The sequence below is a fragment of the Salvelinus sp. IW2-2015 genome, linkage group LG14 (assembly GCF_002910315.2).
Source record: "Salvelinus sp. IW2-2015 linkage group LG14, ASM291031v2, whole genome shotgun sequence".
In the NCBI taxonomy this organism is placed as follows: Eukaryota; Metazoa; Chordata; class Actinopteri; order Salmoniformes; family Salmonidae; genus Salvelinus; species Salvelinus sp. IW2-2015.
Genome location: NC_036854.1, coordinates 20,170,800 through 20,186,708, shown reverse-complemented (window position 1 = coordinate 20,186,708; position 15,909 = coordinate 20,170,800). Strand labels below are relative to the sequence as shown.

Genomic DNA, 15,909 nt, shown 5'->3' with positions numbered 1-15,909 from the left:
CTGTGCATTATAGGGAAATAATGCATGCCTCTAGAATGCCCTTCAAGCCAATCAGAAACAGGTATTCAACAATGCAATAGTATAATTAAGTGATAATGCCCGAGAAGCCGGTGTTTGGAGGATTTTCGTCTCGGCCGGCAAACCGTGCCAATATATCCTCCAAACACTGTCTTCGAGGGCATTATCACTTTTATACAACGGGTTACCAACGTATTCAAATAATGATTGACAAATTTTCATTAAAAACGTTTTGATGAATTTATTCATACTATTCATCCTCCACAAGATATAGTCCCGACACAAATCTAGGGTTGCTATGCATCTATGCATCTATGCACGCAACCCAGTCATTCGATCTAAATGTTCCAAACTGGCTAGCAACGTTCTTATCCCTTTCTTGCTAGCTAGCCAACTACGCCTAACTTACAGTCATGTCAAAAAGTGCAGCCAGATAACAGCAAGGAAGCTGCATTTGCGTTGTTTAAGCTGTTTTCTATTGACATTTATTTGGCTATATCCATAACAATGAGCTAATGAGACTCGATTTCACCTGGCATAGAAATGTGCTCACTCGTCAGGACACTTTTGTTCAGTGGAGCTAGCTAACAACACAGCTACAGTAAACAATCACTTCAAACTGAAGCTGGAAGACTGCAAATTATCTGCGTTTCGTTTTTACCTTTTTTCAATTTACCTTTTTTTGTATATATCCATAAAAATTATTGTAGCTGATTCCTGATTTCGACTGGCTGAGAAATGTTGCCCACCTGTCTCTCGTCCCGACTCGTTCATTACTATGGGACACGCCGGAGATCAAATTTGAATATTGAAACAATGTTGAAATTGTCGGAGAGACAAGATTGAAGGTTTTTTCAAATCTCCGCTGTTTGAAAACTAAAGTGTTAGTCTAAAAGAAATGTGAAATAATGTCTAGATGCTTTTTATAGAGGAGATCAAGTTTATAAGTTGCCTGGCTGGGCTGATGAGACAGTGGATCAAGGGTAAATAGGCATTTTAAACGTCATAGATTTAGCCAGTGACAACTTGTGGAATAGACACTGGCTGGAATGCGGGTTTAAAACCAATCAGCATTCAGGATTAGACTTACCCGTTGTATAAAAATGTGTAAACAATATATGTGTGTGTATAGTATATGGTGGGAAGGAGAGAGTCTGTGTGAGTATGTTTGACCGTTCTAAGTATTAGACTCTGTCTTCTCTTGTTTTTGTTTCACAGAATAAAAGAATAAAACCGCAAAGGCAGGAAAATGACATTCTTTTATGAGTTTTAACAGAACACAGTGCATGTGAATGCAGGTAAGATGTGTTTAAGTATTATTTTTACACTTGCTGCATGTACACACACACACATCACACACACACACACACACACACAACACACACACACACACACACAACACACACACACGCCTACTATCTAATCCAGTGTTTTCTTTCTCAGTTCAGGGCATATGGAGGTCTTCTACGAGGATTCAGGGGCATTTACCTGTAAACAGCGATATTGATTGTCTCTGTTTAGATAACTAAGAGTCCGTTCCTACTTCCGGGTGCCATCTACAATCACACTGAGCACTGATCAGGGCCTGTATCCACAAAGTGTCTCAGAGTAGGAGTGCTGATTTAGGATCAGATCCTCTGTCATATATTATCATATTCATTATGATCTTAAGGCAAAACTGATCCTACTATAGATCAGCACTCCTACTCTGAACACTTTGCAGGTCACAGAAAAGTGATATGGTATGAACCATGTATCAGCTTTTCCTTTAACGCCCTAGCTATTCATTTATTAACATTTTATAAAGATTTCTGTCCTACATTCAGTGTGTATAATTTTTCCACCTTTTCATAACACATATAACTGCTCAAACCATTAATTAATTGTTTGTTTAACCATTAATAAACGATTTGTAAATCACTTTTCAACAACTCTAACTAGTTGATAAGTAGAATAAAAATGGTTTTACATGGTTTTTCTACGAAACTATTGAGAGTAATGGGAAATTAAATGTGACGTTTTCACAACTTCTTGGCCTCCTGTACACACTGGCTTAGCTGTGAGCCAGAGGATTCGTTGCTCCATAATCAGTTATAGTGAAATGAGCTGTGGAGTTGAGCACACAAAAGAATTGAGACTTGGCTATTGTTATCAGATATTGGTGTGTGTTGTGTGTTGTGTGTTGTGTTGTGTTGTGTTGTTGTGTGTGTGTGTGTGTGTGTGTGTGTGTGTGTGTGTGTGTGTGTGTGTGTGTGTGTGTGTGTGTGTGTGTGTGTGTGTGTGTGTGTGTGTTGGTGTGTGTGGTGTGTGTGTGTGTGTGTGTGTGTGTGTGTGTGTGTGTGAAAACAAATCAAGGAGGTAAGCCAGGGAGAACGCCATTCTTTGTCATGACACTTGGGATCAGGGATGGAAAACACTAGAGTAGTAGAGTGCTACAGGCCACCCAAGCTGAAATCCTGCTATGTCTACTATCTGTCCACTGTTGATGATCTGAATCGTTTACAAAGAAACAAACGGTGGCTAGATTTTGTATTTATTATGGATCCCCATTAGCTGTTGCCAAGGCAGCAGCTACAGTAGTCTCCTGGGGTCTCAAAACAAATTTTAAAACGCTGAGCTGTAGGTAATGAATAGCATTCTCATGTAGGTGTTCCTTTTGTCCAGGTGGGAAAGGGCAGTGTGAAGTGCAGTAGGGATTGCATCATCTGTGGATCTGTTGAGACGGTATGCAAATTGGAGTGGGTCTAGGGTTTCTGGGATGTTGGTGTTGATGTGAGCCATGACCAGCCTTTCAAAGCACTTCATGGCTACAGACGTGAGTGCTACGGTTCCGTTGTCATTTAGGCACGTTACTATGGGGCTTTTGGGCACATGGACTATGGTGGTCTGCTTGAAACATGTTGGTATTACAGACTCGGTCAGGGACAGTTTGAAAATGTCAGTGATGACACTTGTCCGTTGGTCAGCGCATGCTTGGAATGCACGTCCTGGTAATCCGTCTTGCCCTGCGGCCTTGTGAATGTTGACCTATTTAAAGGTCTTACTCACATCGGCTATGGAGAGCGTGATCACACAGTCGTCTGGAACAGCTGATACTCTCACGCATGCTTCAGTGTTGCTTGCCTTGAAGTGAGCATAGAACTTTTTTTAGCTCGTCTGGTAGGCTCGTGTCACTGGGCAGCTCGCGGCTGTGTTTCCCTTTGTAGTCCGTAATAGTTTGCAAGCCCTGCCACATCCGACGGGTGTCGGAGCCGGTGTAACATGATTCAATCTTAGTCCTGTATTGATGCTTTGCCTTTTTGATGGTTCGTCGGAGGGCATAGCAGGATTTCTTTCCCACTCCTTGAAAGTGGCAGCTCTATCCGTTAGCTGAGTGCGGATGTTGCCTGTAATTCATGGCTTCTGGTTGAGGTATGTACCTACGGTCACTGTGGGGACAACGTCATCGATGCACTTATTGATGAAGGCAGTGACTGATGTGGTGTACTCCTCAATGCCATCCGATGAATCCCCGAACATATTCCAGTCTGTCCTAGCTAAACAGTCCTGTAGCTTAGCATCTGCGTCATCTGATCACTTCCTTATTGATCGAGTCACTGGTACTTACAAGTTATCTTGTAAGCAGGAATCAGGAGGATAGTTTATGGTCAGATTTGCCAAATGGAGGGCGGGGGCAGAGCTTTGTACTCGTCTCTGTGTGTGGAGTAAAGCTGGTCTAGTGTTTTTTTTCCTCTGGTTGCACATGTAACATGCTGGTAGAAATTAGGTGAAACGGATTTAAGTTTCCCTGCATGCAAGTCCCCAGCCACTAGGAATGCCACCTCTGGATGAGCATTTTCTTGTTTGCGTATGGCCTTATACAGCTTGTTGAGTGCCGTCTAAGTGCCAGCATCGGTTTGTGGTGGGGAATGGACAACTACGAAAATATAGATAAACTCTCTAGGTAAATAGTGTGGTCTACAACTTATCATGAGATACTCTACCTCAGGCGAGCAAAACCTCGAGACTTCCTTAATATTAGATTTCGCGCACCAGCTGTTATTTACAAATATACACAGACCGCCACCCCTTGTTTTTGCCAGAGGCAGCTGTCCTATCTTGCCGATGGACCCAAAACCCAGCCAGCTGTATGTTATCCATGTCGTCGTTCAGCCACGACTCGGTGGAACATAAGATATTACAGTTTTTATTGTCCCGTTGGTAGGATAGTCTTGATCGGAGCTCGTCCATTTTATTATCCAATGATTGCACGTTGGCTAATGATGGTAAAGGCGGATTGCTCACTCCTCGTCGGATCCTTACAAGGCACCCCGACCTATGTCTCAGATATCTGTCTCTTCTTCATGCGAATGATGGGGATTTTGGCCTTGTCAGGTGTCTGAAGTAGATCCTTCGCATCAGACTCGTTAAAGAAAAATCTTTGTCCAGTACGAGGTGAGTAACTGCGGTCCTTATATCCAGAAGCTCTTGTCGGTCATAAGAGACGGTGGCAGAAACATTATGTAAAAAATAACAAATAACGTGAAAAAACACACACAATAGCACAATGGTTAGGAGCCCGTAAAATGGTGCCATCTGTATAGACATGTAAATCTTTATCCACAATATAGCAGGGGGTGTAATGCCATAACACATACGTTTTTCTAGCAACAGACATTGATCGATAATGTCAAAAGCCGCACTGAAGTCTAACAAAACAGCCCCCACTATCTTTTTATCATCGATTTCTCTCAGCCAATCATCAGTCATTTGTGTAAGTGCTGTGCTTGTTGAATGTCCTTCCCTATAAGCGTGCTGAAAGTCTGTTGTCAATTTGTTTACTTTAAAATAGCATTGTATCTGGTCAAAGACCATTTTTCCCCAAAAGTTTACTAAGGGTTGCTAACAGGCTGATTGGTCGGCTATTTAAGCCAGTAAAGGGGGCTTTGGTAGTGGAATGACTTTTGCTTCCCTCCCGGCCTGAGGGCGCACACTCTCTAGTAGGCTTAAATTGAAGATATGTCAAATAGGAGTGGCAATATCGTCTACTATTATCCTCAGTAACCCTCCATCCAGGTTGTAAATGTTGATAGACAATAATAATTTTTTCACTTCTTCCACACTCACTTTACGTAATTCAAAAGCAYAATGCTTGTCCGTAATTTGGTCAGATATACTAGGATGTGTAGTGTCAGTGTTTGTTGCTGGCATGTAATGCCTAACTTTGCTAATCTTGCCAATGGAAAAATCATTAAAGTAATTGGCAATATCAGTGGGTTTTGTGATGAACGAGCCATCTGATTCAATGAATGATGGAGCCAAGTTTGCCTTTTTGCCCAAAATGTAATTTAAGGTGCTCCAAAGCTTTACTGTCATTCTTCATAGCATTTATTTTCGTTTCATAGTTTAGTTCTCTTCTTTTTATTTAGATTTCTCAATTTGCAGTTATGTTTGCCAGATTTATATGGCATACCTTTTGCCTCATCCTTCTCAACCATACCATTTTTCAATTCCTCATCAATGCAATGGGATTTAACAGTTCTTACAGTCATTTTCTTAACGGGTGCATGCTTATTAGTAAGGTAAGGGCTGTAAGGTAACATGTTTGTTTCTATCTTTCAGGCCAAAGAAAGAAGTGAAAGAACAGAGACAAAAGTGAGTACAGACTCTTGCTCTGTGTTGATTTGAGAAGTGATGTCTATCTCTTTGTCATTGTCTTTCTCCTTTTATCTTTCACTGTTCTCTTTCTCCTGTGYTCACACATTTTTAGCATTTCTCTCTTAAAATGTGTGTTGTTACACACAGCATATCAAATGATCACTCGCACTACCATGTGGCACCGCTCCAATGAGCTTCCTGGAACTCACAAAGAATCACATCCACTTCATTCATTCTAATTTCATGGCCCTTTGAGCTCTCAGGTGAGACACACGGAAAACCCCTAGAATGCTTCACCCAGGTGAATAAGTGACACCTGATGAGGTCAATGTCCTCTGCTCCTGTCATCTAATGTTGTTTTATATACACCTGCTGCTCCTTACGTTCCTCTGTTACATTACTCTGTTTACATTCCTTCTCTCTGTACCKGCCTTCAACTTCTTATGGCTGGGGGCAGTATTGAGTAGCTTGGATGAATAAGGTACCCAGAGTAAACTGCCTGCTACTCAGGCCCAGAAGCTAAGATATGCATATTATTAAGTAGATTTGGATAGAAAACACTCTGAAGTTTCTAAAACTGTTTGAATGATGTCTGTGAGTATAACAGAACACATATGGCAGGCAAAAACCTGGGAAAAARTCCWACCAGGAAGTGGGAAATCTGAGGTTTGTAGGTTTGCCTATCCAATATACAGTGTCTATGGGGTCATATTGCACTTCCTAAGGCTTCCACTAGATGTCAACAGTCTTTAGAACCTTGTTTGATGCTTCTACTGTGAAGGAGGGGGTAATAAGAGCTGATTGAGTCAGGGGTCTGGCAGAGTGCCACGAGCTCACTCAGGCGTGCCCCCGTGAGAGTTAGCTGCGTTCCATTGCAGGAATTCTCCGGTTGAAACTTTATTGAAGATTTATGTTAAAAACATCCTAAAGATTGATTCTATACATCGTTTGACATGTTTCTACTAACTGTAATGGAATTTTTGGACTTTTCGTCTGGCTTTGGCGTCATGAATTTGGATTTTTGAACTAAACGCGCAAACAAAAAGGAGGTATTTGGACATAAATTATGGACTTTATCGAACAAAACAAACATTTATTGTGGAACTGGGATTCCTGGGAGTGCATTCTGATGAAGATCATCAAAGGTAAGTGAATATTTATAATGCCATTTCTGACTTCTGTTGACTCCACAACATGGCGGGTACCTGTATGGCTTGTTTTTGTGTCTGAGCACCGTACTCAGATTATTGCATGGTGTGCTTTTTCCGTAAAGTTTTTTTGAAATCTGACACAGCGGTTGCATAAGGAGAAGTATATCTTTAATTCTGTGCATAACACTTGTATCTTTTTTCATTGTTTATTATGAGTATTTCTGTAAATTGATGTGGCTCTCTGCAAAATCACCGGATGTTTTCGAGGCACAACATTACTGACCATAACGYGCCAATGTAAACTGAGATTTTTGGATATAAATATGAACTTTATCGAACAAAACATACATGTATTGTGTAACATGAAGTCCTATGAGTGTCATCTGATGAAGATCATCAAAGGTTAGTGATTCATTTTATCTCTATTTCTGCTTTTTGTGACTCCTCTCTTTGGCTGGAAAAATGGCTGTGTTTTTCTGTGACTAGGTACTGACCTAACATAATCAGATGGTGTGCTTTCGTCGTGAAGCCTTTTTGAAATCGGACACTGTGGTGGGATTAACAACAAGTTTATCTTTAAAATGGTGTAAAATACTTGTATGTTTGAGGAATTCTAAGTTGGAGATTTCTGTTGTTTGAATTTGGCGCCCTGCACTTTCACTGGCTGTTGTCAAGTCGATCCCGTTAACGGGATCTCAGCCATAAGAAGTTTAAGTATGTCTCAGGGTTCATTTCTTTACTTATGTTTTACAGGATCCTGTGATGTGTAGATAACTGTGTGTTTTTAGAAACCCCCTTTAACCATTTTTGTGTGTGTTTATGGGTCTAGCTTTAGTGGATTTCTTGTTTTTGTTCAACTGATTTTTCCACCTCTACATGGGATTGTCTAGTTGTCCTATTGCCTAAACCTACAGGATACGAGAGTCTTTGGTTGTATTTAGGTTTTATATGTCWTGTGTCCAGCGGTATAGATAAGGGTTTGTTTCTGAGACCCTATCTGACCGACCTTGTTTTAACCATTTATGAGTCTGAAGGCTGATGGCTTTAGTGCTCCCTGCCAACATGTTTCTACACTGAGATGCCCCAGGGGACATTCAACTCTTGTTTTTGATGCTACCGTGCTTTACTGTTTGCTCAACTTTTACATCTGACCATGCTGTGGTGACGGCAGGGCTGGATTAAGAAATCATAGGCCCTGGGGCTTAGATATTTTCTTGGGCACCCCTCCCCTTTTCATATGTGTACACCCGCTTGCAAGTACACACTTTTTTTATGAGCCTAATAAAGATGTAATTTAACTGTGAAACTTTTAAAATAAAAATGTATCCGCCTCTTGGCGGTTGCAATAAGAAATATATATATACACATTTAAATTTAGCTCTGCTTTAAGGGCCCCCTACGGCCTTGGGGCCCCGGGCTTCAACCCATGTAAGCCCCTGCATTAATCAGGCCCTGGGTGAGGGGCCTCCTGGGTAGTTAGTAGAGGTTGACCGATTATGATTTTTCAACGCCGATACCGATTATTGGAGGACGAAAAACAGCCGATACCGATTATTGGAGGACGAAAAACAGCCGATACCGATTATTGGAGGACCAAAAACAGACAATACTGATTAATCGGCCAATTTTTTATATGTGTATGTATATGTAATAATGACATTTACAACAATATTGAATGAACACTTTTATTATAACTTAATATAATACATAAATAAAAATCTATTTAGTCTCAAATAAATAATGAAACATGTTTAATTTGGTTTAAGTAATGCAAAAACACAGTGTTGGAGAAGAAAGTAAAAGTGCAATATGTGCCATGTAAAAAAGATAACGTTTAAGTTCCTTGCTCAGAACATGAGAACATATGAAAGCAGGGGGTTCCTTTTAACATGAGTCTTCAATATTCCCAGTTAAGMAGTTTTAGGTTGTAGTCATTATAGGAATTATAGGACTATTTATCTCTATACCATTTGTGTTTCATATACCTTTGACTATTGGATGTTCTTATAGGCACTATAGTATTGCCAGCCTAATCTCGGGAGTTGATAGGCTTGAAGTCATAAACAGCGCTGTGCTTCAAGCATTGCGAAGAGCTGCTGGCAAACGCAGGAAAGTGCTGTTTGAATGAATGCTTACGAGCCTGCTGCCTCCTACCACCGCTCAGTCAGACTGCTCTATCAAATATCAAATCATAGACTTAATTATAATATAATAAATACACAGAAATACGAGCCKTAGGTCATTAATATGGTCAAATCCGGAAACTATAATTTCGAAAACAAAACGTTTATTCTTTCAATGAAATACGGAACCGTTACGTATTTTATCGAACGGGTGGCATCCATAAGTCTAAATATTGCTGTTACATTGCACAATCTTCAATGTTATGTCATAATTATTTAAAATTCTGGCAAATTAATTACGGTCTTTGTTAGGAAGAAATGGTCTTCACACAGTTCGCAACGAGCCAGGCGGCCCAAACTGCTGCATATACCCTGACTGATTGCACAGAACGCAAGAGAAGTGACACAATTTCCCTAGTTAATATTGCCTGCTAACATGAATTTCTTTTAACTAAATATGCAGGTTTAAAGAAATATACTTGTGTATTGATTTTTCAAAGGCATTGATGTTTATGGTTAGGTACATTCGTGCAACGACAGTGCTTTTTTTTGCGAATGTGCTTGTTAAAGCATCACCCGTTTGGCGAAGTAGACTGTGATTCGATGATAAATTAACAGGCACCTCATTGATAATATGCAACGCAGGACAAGCTAGTTAAACTAGTAATAGCATTGTTTTTTATAAGATAAGTTTAATGCTAGCTAGCAACTTACCGTGGCTCCTTGCTGCACTCGCATAACAGGTGGTCAGCCTGCCACGCAGTCTCCTCGTGGAGTGCAATGTAATCCGCCATAATCAGCGTAAAAAAAATGCTGATTACCGATTGTTATGAAAATTGAAATCACCCCTAATTAATCGGCCATGCCGATAGTAGTTAGTCACAGTGGTGTTAATGATGGTACAAAAGATCTCTGAAGATCAATGGGCTTGATCAGTCATCCTATGGAAGCTAACTCTAGTCTAGGTTCACCCAATCATTGTACGGAAATGTTCCTTTGTCACATTTTGTTATATACCCAGCATCTGTTAAATCTGCTGAATTTATACACTACCTGGAGCTCATTGTACTGTTATATCAAACAACTTAAACAGGCAGATCGCTCAAGATTGACTTTGAAATTGGAYGTCTGTCTGTGTCCTGAGGGTGTCGGGAAATGCCTTCAAAACCGGACACTAGGCAACAGTCCTACTTGGGCAACAGTGGGCGCTATTACCATCAATTAGGCTTGGGATTTGATAGGGYGTTGTGGACGGGGGTGGTGGATAACCGTCATCCTATGACTCCAGATCAAAAGGTTGCATGTTGCATGAGTGGTGGACCCTCATTTGTTATTTTAATCCCATCCAAAACCTTAACCCTTCGAAATGTGACGTTTGGAACAACTTYGAAATTTTGAGAAGTGCAAAAACGTCTAATTATGCAGTGAGCTTGTTGAGTTCCATCAGCCAAGACTGGTGACCCAGATTAGTGAAAAGAGAACTAGGCTGACCCTTATAGTTTTCATGACATTGTCAGCTAGGCCTCCCGGGTGGCGCAGTGGTCTAGGGCACTGCATCGCAGTGCTAGCTGCGCCACCAGAGTCTCTGGGTTCGCGCCCAGGCTCTGTCGCAGCCGGCCGCGACCGGGAGGTCCGTGGGGCGACGCACAATTGGCATAGCGTCGTCCGGGTTAGGGAGGGTTTGGCCGGTAGGGATATCCTTGTCTCATCGCGCTCCAGCGACTCCTGTGGCGGGCCGGGCGCAGTGTGCGCTAACCAAGGGGGCCAGGTACACGGTGTTTCCTCCGACACATTGGTGCGGCTGGCTTCCGGGTTGGAGGCGCGCTGTGTTAAGAAGCAGTGCGGCTTGGTTGGGTTGTGCTTCGGAGTACGCATGGCTTTCGACCTTCGTCTCTCCCGAGCCCGTACGGGAGTTGTAGCGATGAGACAAGATAGTAATTACTAGCGATTGGATACCACGAAAATTGGGGAGAAAATGGGATAACATTTAAAATTAAATTAAAAATAAATAAAAAAAGACATTGTCAGCTAATCCATCTATGTGCACGCTTAAAAGGCATTTGCCTCATGGAGCGCAACACATCTCCTTCGCATAGAGTTGATCMGGTTGGTTGATTGTGGCCTGTGGAATGTTGTCCCATTCCTCTTCAATGCCTATGCAAAGTTGTTGTTTTTGGTGGAAACTGGAACACGTTGTCGTACATGTTGATCCAGAGCATCCCAGACATGCTCAATGGGTGACATGTCTGGTGAGTATGCAGGCCATGGAAGAACTGGGACATTTTCAGCTTCCAGATGATGGCGGTGGATGAATGGCACGACAATAGGCCTCAGGATCTCGACACGATTTCTCTGTKCATTCAAATTGCCATTGATAAAATGCAATTGTGTTCGTTGTCCGTAGCTTATGCCTGTCTATACCATAACCCCACCGCCACCATTGGGCACTCTGTTCACAACGTTGACATCTGCTAACCGCTTGCCCACACTACACCGTACATGCTGTCTGMCATCTGCYCGGTACAGTTGAAACCGGGATTTATCTGTGAAGAGCACACTTCTCCAGCGTGCCAGTGGCCATCGAAGGTGAGCATTGTCCCACTGAAGTCGGTTACGACGCCGAACTGCAGTCAGGTTAAGACCCTGGTGAGGACGACGGTTTCTCAGAAATGCTTTGGTTGTGCAAACCCACAGTTTCATCTGCTGTCCGGATGGCTGGTCTCATATGATCCCTCAGGGGAAGAAGCAGGATATGGAGGTCCTGGGCTAGCGTGGTTACACGTGGTCTGCGGTTGTGAGGCCGGTTGGACAGACTTTCAAATTCTCCAAAACTACGTTGGAGGCGGCTCATGGTAGAGAAATGAACATYCAATTCTCTGGCAACAGCTCTGGTGGACATTCCTACAGTCAGCATGCCAATTGCGGGCWCCCTCAATTTGAGACATCTGTGGCATTGTGTTGTGACAAAACTGTACATTTTMGAGTGGTCTTTTATCGTCCCCAGCACCAGGTGCACCTGTGTAATGACCATGCTGCTTAATCAGCTTCTTTATATGCCATACCTGTCAGGTGGATAGATTATCTTGGTAAAGGAGAAATGCTCACTAACAGGGATGTAAATTAATTTGTGCACAACATTTTAGAGAAATAAGCTTTTTTGTGCATATTAAACATTTCTTGGATCTTTTATTTCAGCTCATGAAACATGAGACCAATGCTTTACATGTTGCGTTTATATTTTTGTTCAGTATAGTTTACATGTTGTCAACAATCTAAGCCAACCCTGTCCATTTTGCCCCATAGTTGCACAAGTGCCGGTTTTGTTGCTAAACAACCAACCCATCTATAGTCCAGTATCCATTTGGGAATGTTAAGAGTAGCTGAGGGAGTGTTTGGTCAAAAAAAACAGCTAAACTTAAATATTAAACTTGTGAAACCCTTTCTTTTTGGTCTAAGAATGTCTAGAAGCCAGTGTTCTTTTGATAATTTATTTTGCTACAACAGTGACAAAGTTTTAACTTCTAGATTCATGGGCCRTTCTGGCTCGGACAAGGCTTACTTGTCCAATTCTTATTTACTAGATTTATTGAGACCATTTGATTCTATTTCAGTCCATTCTCTCACTCCTATAGCCTCTGTGTGAATGAACGATCTATTGATCGATTGATTTGATTTACTGACTAACTGAACTCGGAACTYTCTATTCGGTTGATATGTGTCTCTTTTCCTCGTCCTCTCAGATGTATCAGTGTTGTTGTGCTTCTTTCTCTTTTTTCCAGAAAACCCCGGAAAGGCAAGGGCAAAGGCCAAAAGAGAAAGCGAAAGAAAAACCATGACCAAAAGAATCGTGAAGCGTATGTCAGCTCGGCCTTCTCCTCTCCCAACCTGCACTTGAGTGTGGCACTTCTAAGCTTATTTGGGAGGAGTTCATTTGCCCCTTTTTAATTAATTAATTTGCTCACTCACTATTCACAGCCCCACCACTCCACCCAATACCACCACTCCACCCAATACCACCACCACCACCCAATCCCACCACATGCATCAATTGGCATGAGGCTTTTCTGAACCCCCATCCCACCGGAGTAGGTAGAAGTCGTCCCTGAATAATAAATAACATCTGATCCTATATCTATGGTTAGGGGTGACTTCAACCTCAAATCACTACAACTCACTCGATTCACCCATAACCCTGCCTCCATACCTCACTGCCACCCTCACCCCACACCCCTTGTGATAAGGAACCCTAGGGGGGATGGAGGGAAAGTATGGAGTGATAGGGTAAAGATAACAGAACTGAACCAACCAGCATGGCTTTTTGCTGACGATCTCACTAATCCGGTATCTGTTGTGGGGATCATCCAAGGCCTACATCAGTGTTGAGTCTGTCTCGCTTTGCTGTGTCTCACACTCGCCCTTTTCCCCCTTTCTTCTTCTGTTTCTTTTCATCCCTCCAAACAGGTTTTTGCTGTTCCGTCTGCCATATCTGGGCTTTGTTTGCAATGTGAGCATATGAGAGATGGCAATCACACTGTTGTTTCTTTCTGGGTTATGTAAACCAACAAGTTGTTTAGCCCGTTCTATTTGTGCGTTCTCTTTGTCTCCATGGGTCTCAACAATTTAAAAAAAAAATAATAATTCAATAGAAAGAGTTGCTCATGTTTCTGCAATGGGTTTAATGTCAAATAATAGAGTTGTTCTGTTCACGTTGCTGTGCCTTTAGTTCTCAATGGAATGTCTGTCTGTCATCCCCCATACTCTGTGAAAATGGTTTGGTCCACTATCAACCCCTCTGTGTGGAAACAGAATGGTGCAGTCTCTCTAGTGTTCTTTGTCATTTAAACCAGATCTATTCTCTTATCTACTGGTTCTCTATCTAATCTGTGTCTACAGGTGTAGGATCTTAATTTGAGCCAGTTTGCTACAGCAGAAAAATAATCCTGCAGCAACAGGAAATGTGGATTATAATTAATGGATTCATRCATTTTTTGTTACGGCAAATCAAGTCTGAAATTTTAACTCGCACTGSAAATTTGCACTTCCTGCTGTGCAGGAAAATTCTCAGCAACAAATGAGTGATCATATTAAGATCATACATCTGTATGGGAAAAACAATACTTTTAACATTTTAATTCAATAAAATCGAATCCTGTATCTTTACGCACAAGACGACCTCTGAGTTTTATTTGATTATGTAAAAAGAGAGTTTTGGGATGTGTTGAATTTGACAGTGTTTTGTGTTGTAAGCCTCACATCCCTGCCAAAGCTTGCTGGTGCATGTCTAACCGAAACAATGCATACTGTACGTGGGCAAGCCAATCATCAAGAATCACTCCCCCCTACCACCCTACGAGACAGTAGGAGGAGGTCACCCTGCCAGCATAGGATGAGTTGGGGAGAGGGCAATGGTTTTGGGGGTAATTTTGCTGCTTGCAAAGTGTCYGTTTTTGTACAACCCTCCAGTCACATGCTACAATTCCTCCTCCTTTACATACCCACACATACAGAACATTCACACATAGGCAGTGACACTGGGAGTATGAAGTTGCAGCATGTGTGGGTTGTCAGAAAACACTTCCAAGGTTGTTTCCATATTAATACCATTCTAATAAACATCCTTCCTATCTCTTTCTCCTCCTCCAMTCTCCTCTTCATCATCCTTCACTTTTTCCTCTCCTCTCTCTGTCTGTCTAAAGTCAGTGCGAGCCATGTTGTGATGGCTGTTCAGAGAGGAGGAAGCAGGGGTTCATCCAGGACCCTCTGACCTGCCAGTGTTCCTGCAGAAACTCCAATGCCCACTGCCGGGCGCGTTACCTGGAGCTCAACGAGAGGACCTGCAGGTGTGTTTGTGTGTGGGTGTCAGGAGGACTTTTGTTTTATCACTCTTGACCTCATAACTCGGTATGGTAACCAAGATGGTKTTTGGTGACATTTCTTGACCACATAAGAGCCTACCATTAGCCAAGAACCTGACCAAGACATTGGCGCTCAGTTCCCAGAGCATGAGATCAATGTGTGTTTCATACAACCATACAGCCCTACTTCTCTGTTTTTAATGCCTGTCTTTCTTCTCTTTGTCCCCCAGATGTGACAAACCAAGAAGATGAGAGGCCAAACTTCAGATGAAATGACATGATGGAATATTCACAAGATGTTTCACAGCTCAGCACTTTGAACTTTAAACTCTAAGCTCATTTTCTCTGTGGAAAGCATTCCTCTGGACTGACTGAGAAACAGCAGAGAGAGAAAGAGAAAGAGAAAGAAAATGAACAGACAGAAAAATCATCCCAATGTAGATCTGTATATACTAAAGTATATACTAAAAGTACAGAATTTTTATTGCTGCTAAAAGAAAACTAACTAAAACCCATCATTATAAAAAAGCAAACAGCTGTGTGGTTTTGTATTTCACTGGCGTGTGACCGGACTGCAGTTTTGTTGTAATTTCATTTATGCAAATTCTTCACTGGATATATATGAGGGGTTATGTGTCGAATCAGAAACAACAACCTAGCTATGTGATACATATATCAGCAGAAAAGAGGAGGAAGAGAAGAAGGGAGAACATTCTTGGAGGGATGGAAAGTACTGACCCATAGACTCCCGTTGCAGGAACCCAATTGCAATGGCAGGACAGGCAATGGGAAAACGGGGATCTGTCCCTTTGTGACAATTTCTTTTACCTGAAAGCAAGTTCTAGAACTGATGCGTAGAACTTGTGGAATGCTAGAACTGTCTTTTGCTGCCCTTTCTAGCAGTGGAACTGGATTTGGAGTGCCATTAATACTTCTAAAGGGATACTGATGATTGATTTTGGTATACATGGAAACCTCTAGAAACAACTGATACTGTAGCTTGATTCCATTGAGAAACTGTGCCTCACAAACTGTGCTGATCACTTCAGAGTGAGAAATCCTGAATCTGCTTCTTAAATTATTATATTTTTTTCGGAGGGGAGGGGGATGGTACGCTGTCTGCGG

At 41.9% G+C, this 15,909-nt stretch overlaps 1 protein-coding gene across 1 annotated transcript in view; it reads left to right on the top strand.

Moving 5' to 3' along the window:
* The window catches only part of vegfab (vascular endothelial growth factor Ab), a 22,351-nt gene extending 6,655 nt beyond the window's left edge, over window positions 1–15,696 (top strand). The window contains 4 exon segments of the mRNA XM_070446569.1: window positions 1,237–1,316; window positions 5,620–5,652; window positions 14,626–14,769; window positions 15,015–15,696. Of these exon segments, the coding sequence (XP_070302670.1) occupies window positions 1,237–1,316; window positions 5,620–5,652; window positions 14,626–14,769; window positions 15,015–15,036 (279 nt within the window). The 3' untranslated portion in view covers window positions 15,037–15,696.
* Window positions 15,697–15,909: the final 213 nt, after the last annotated feature.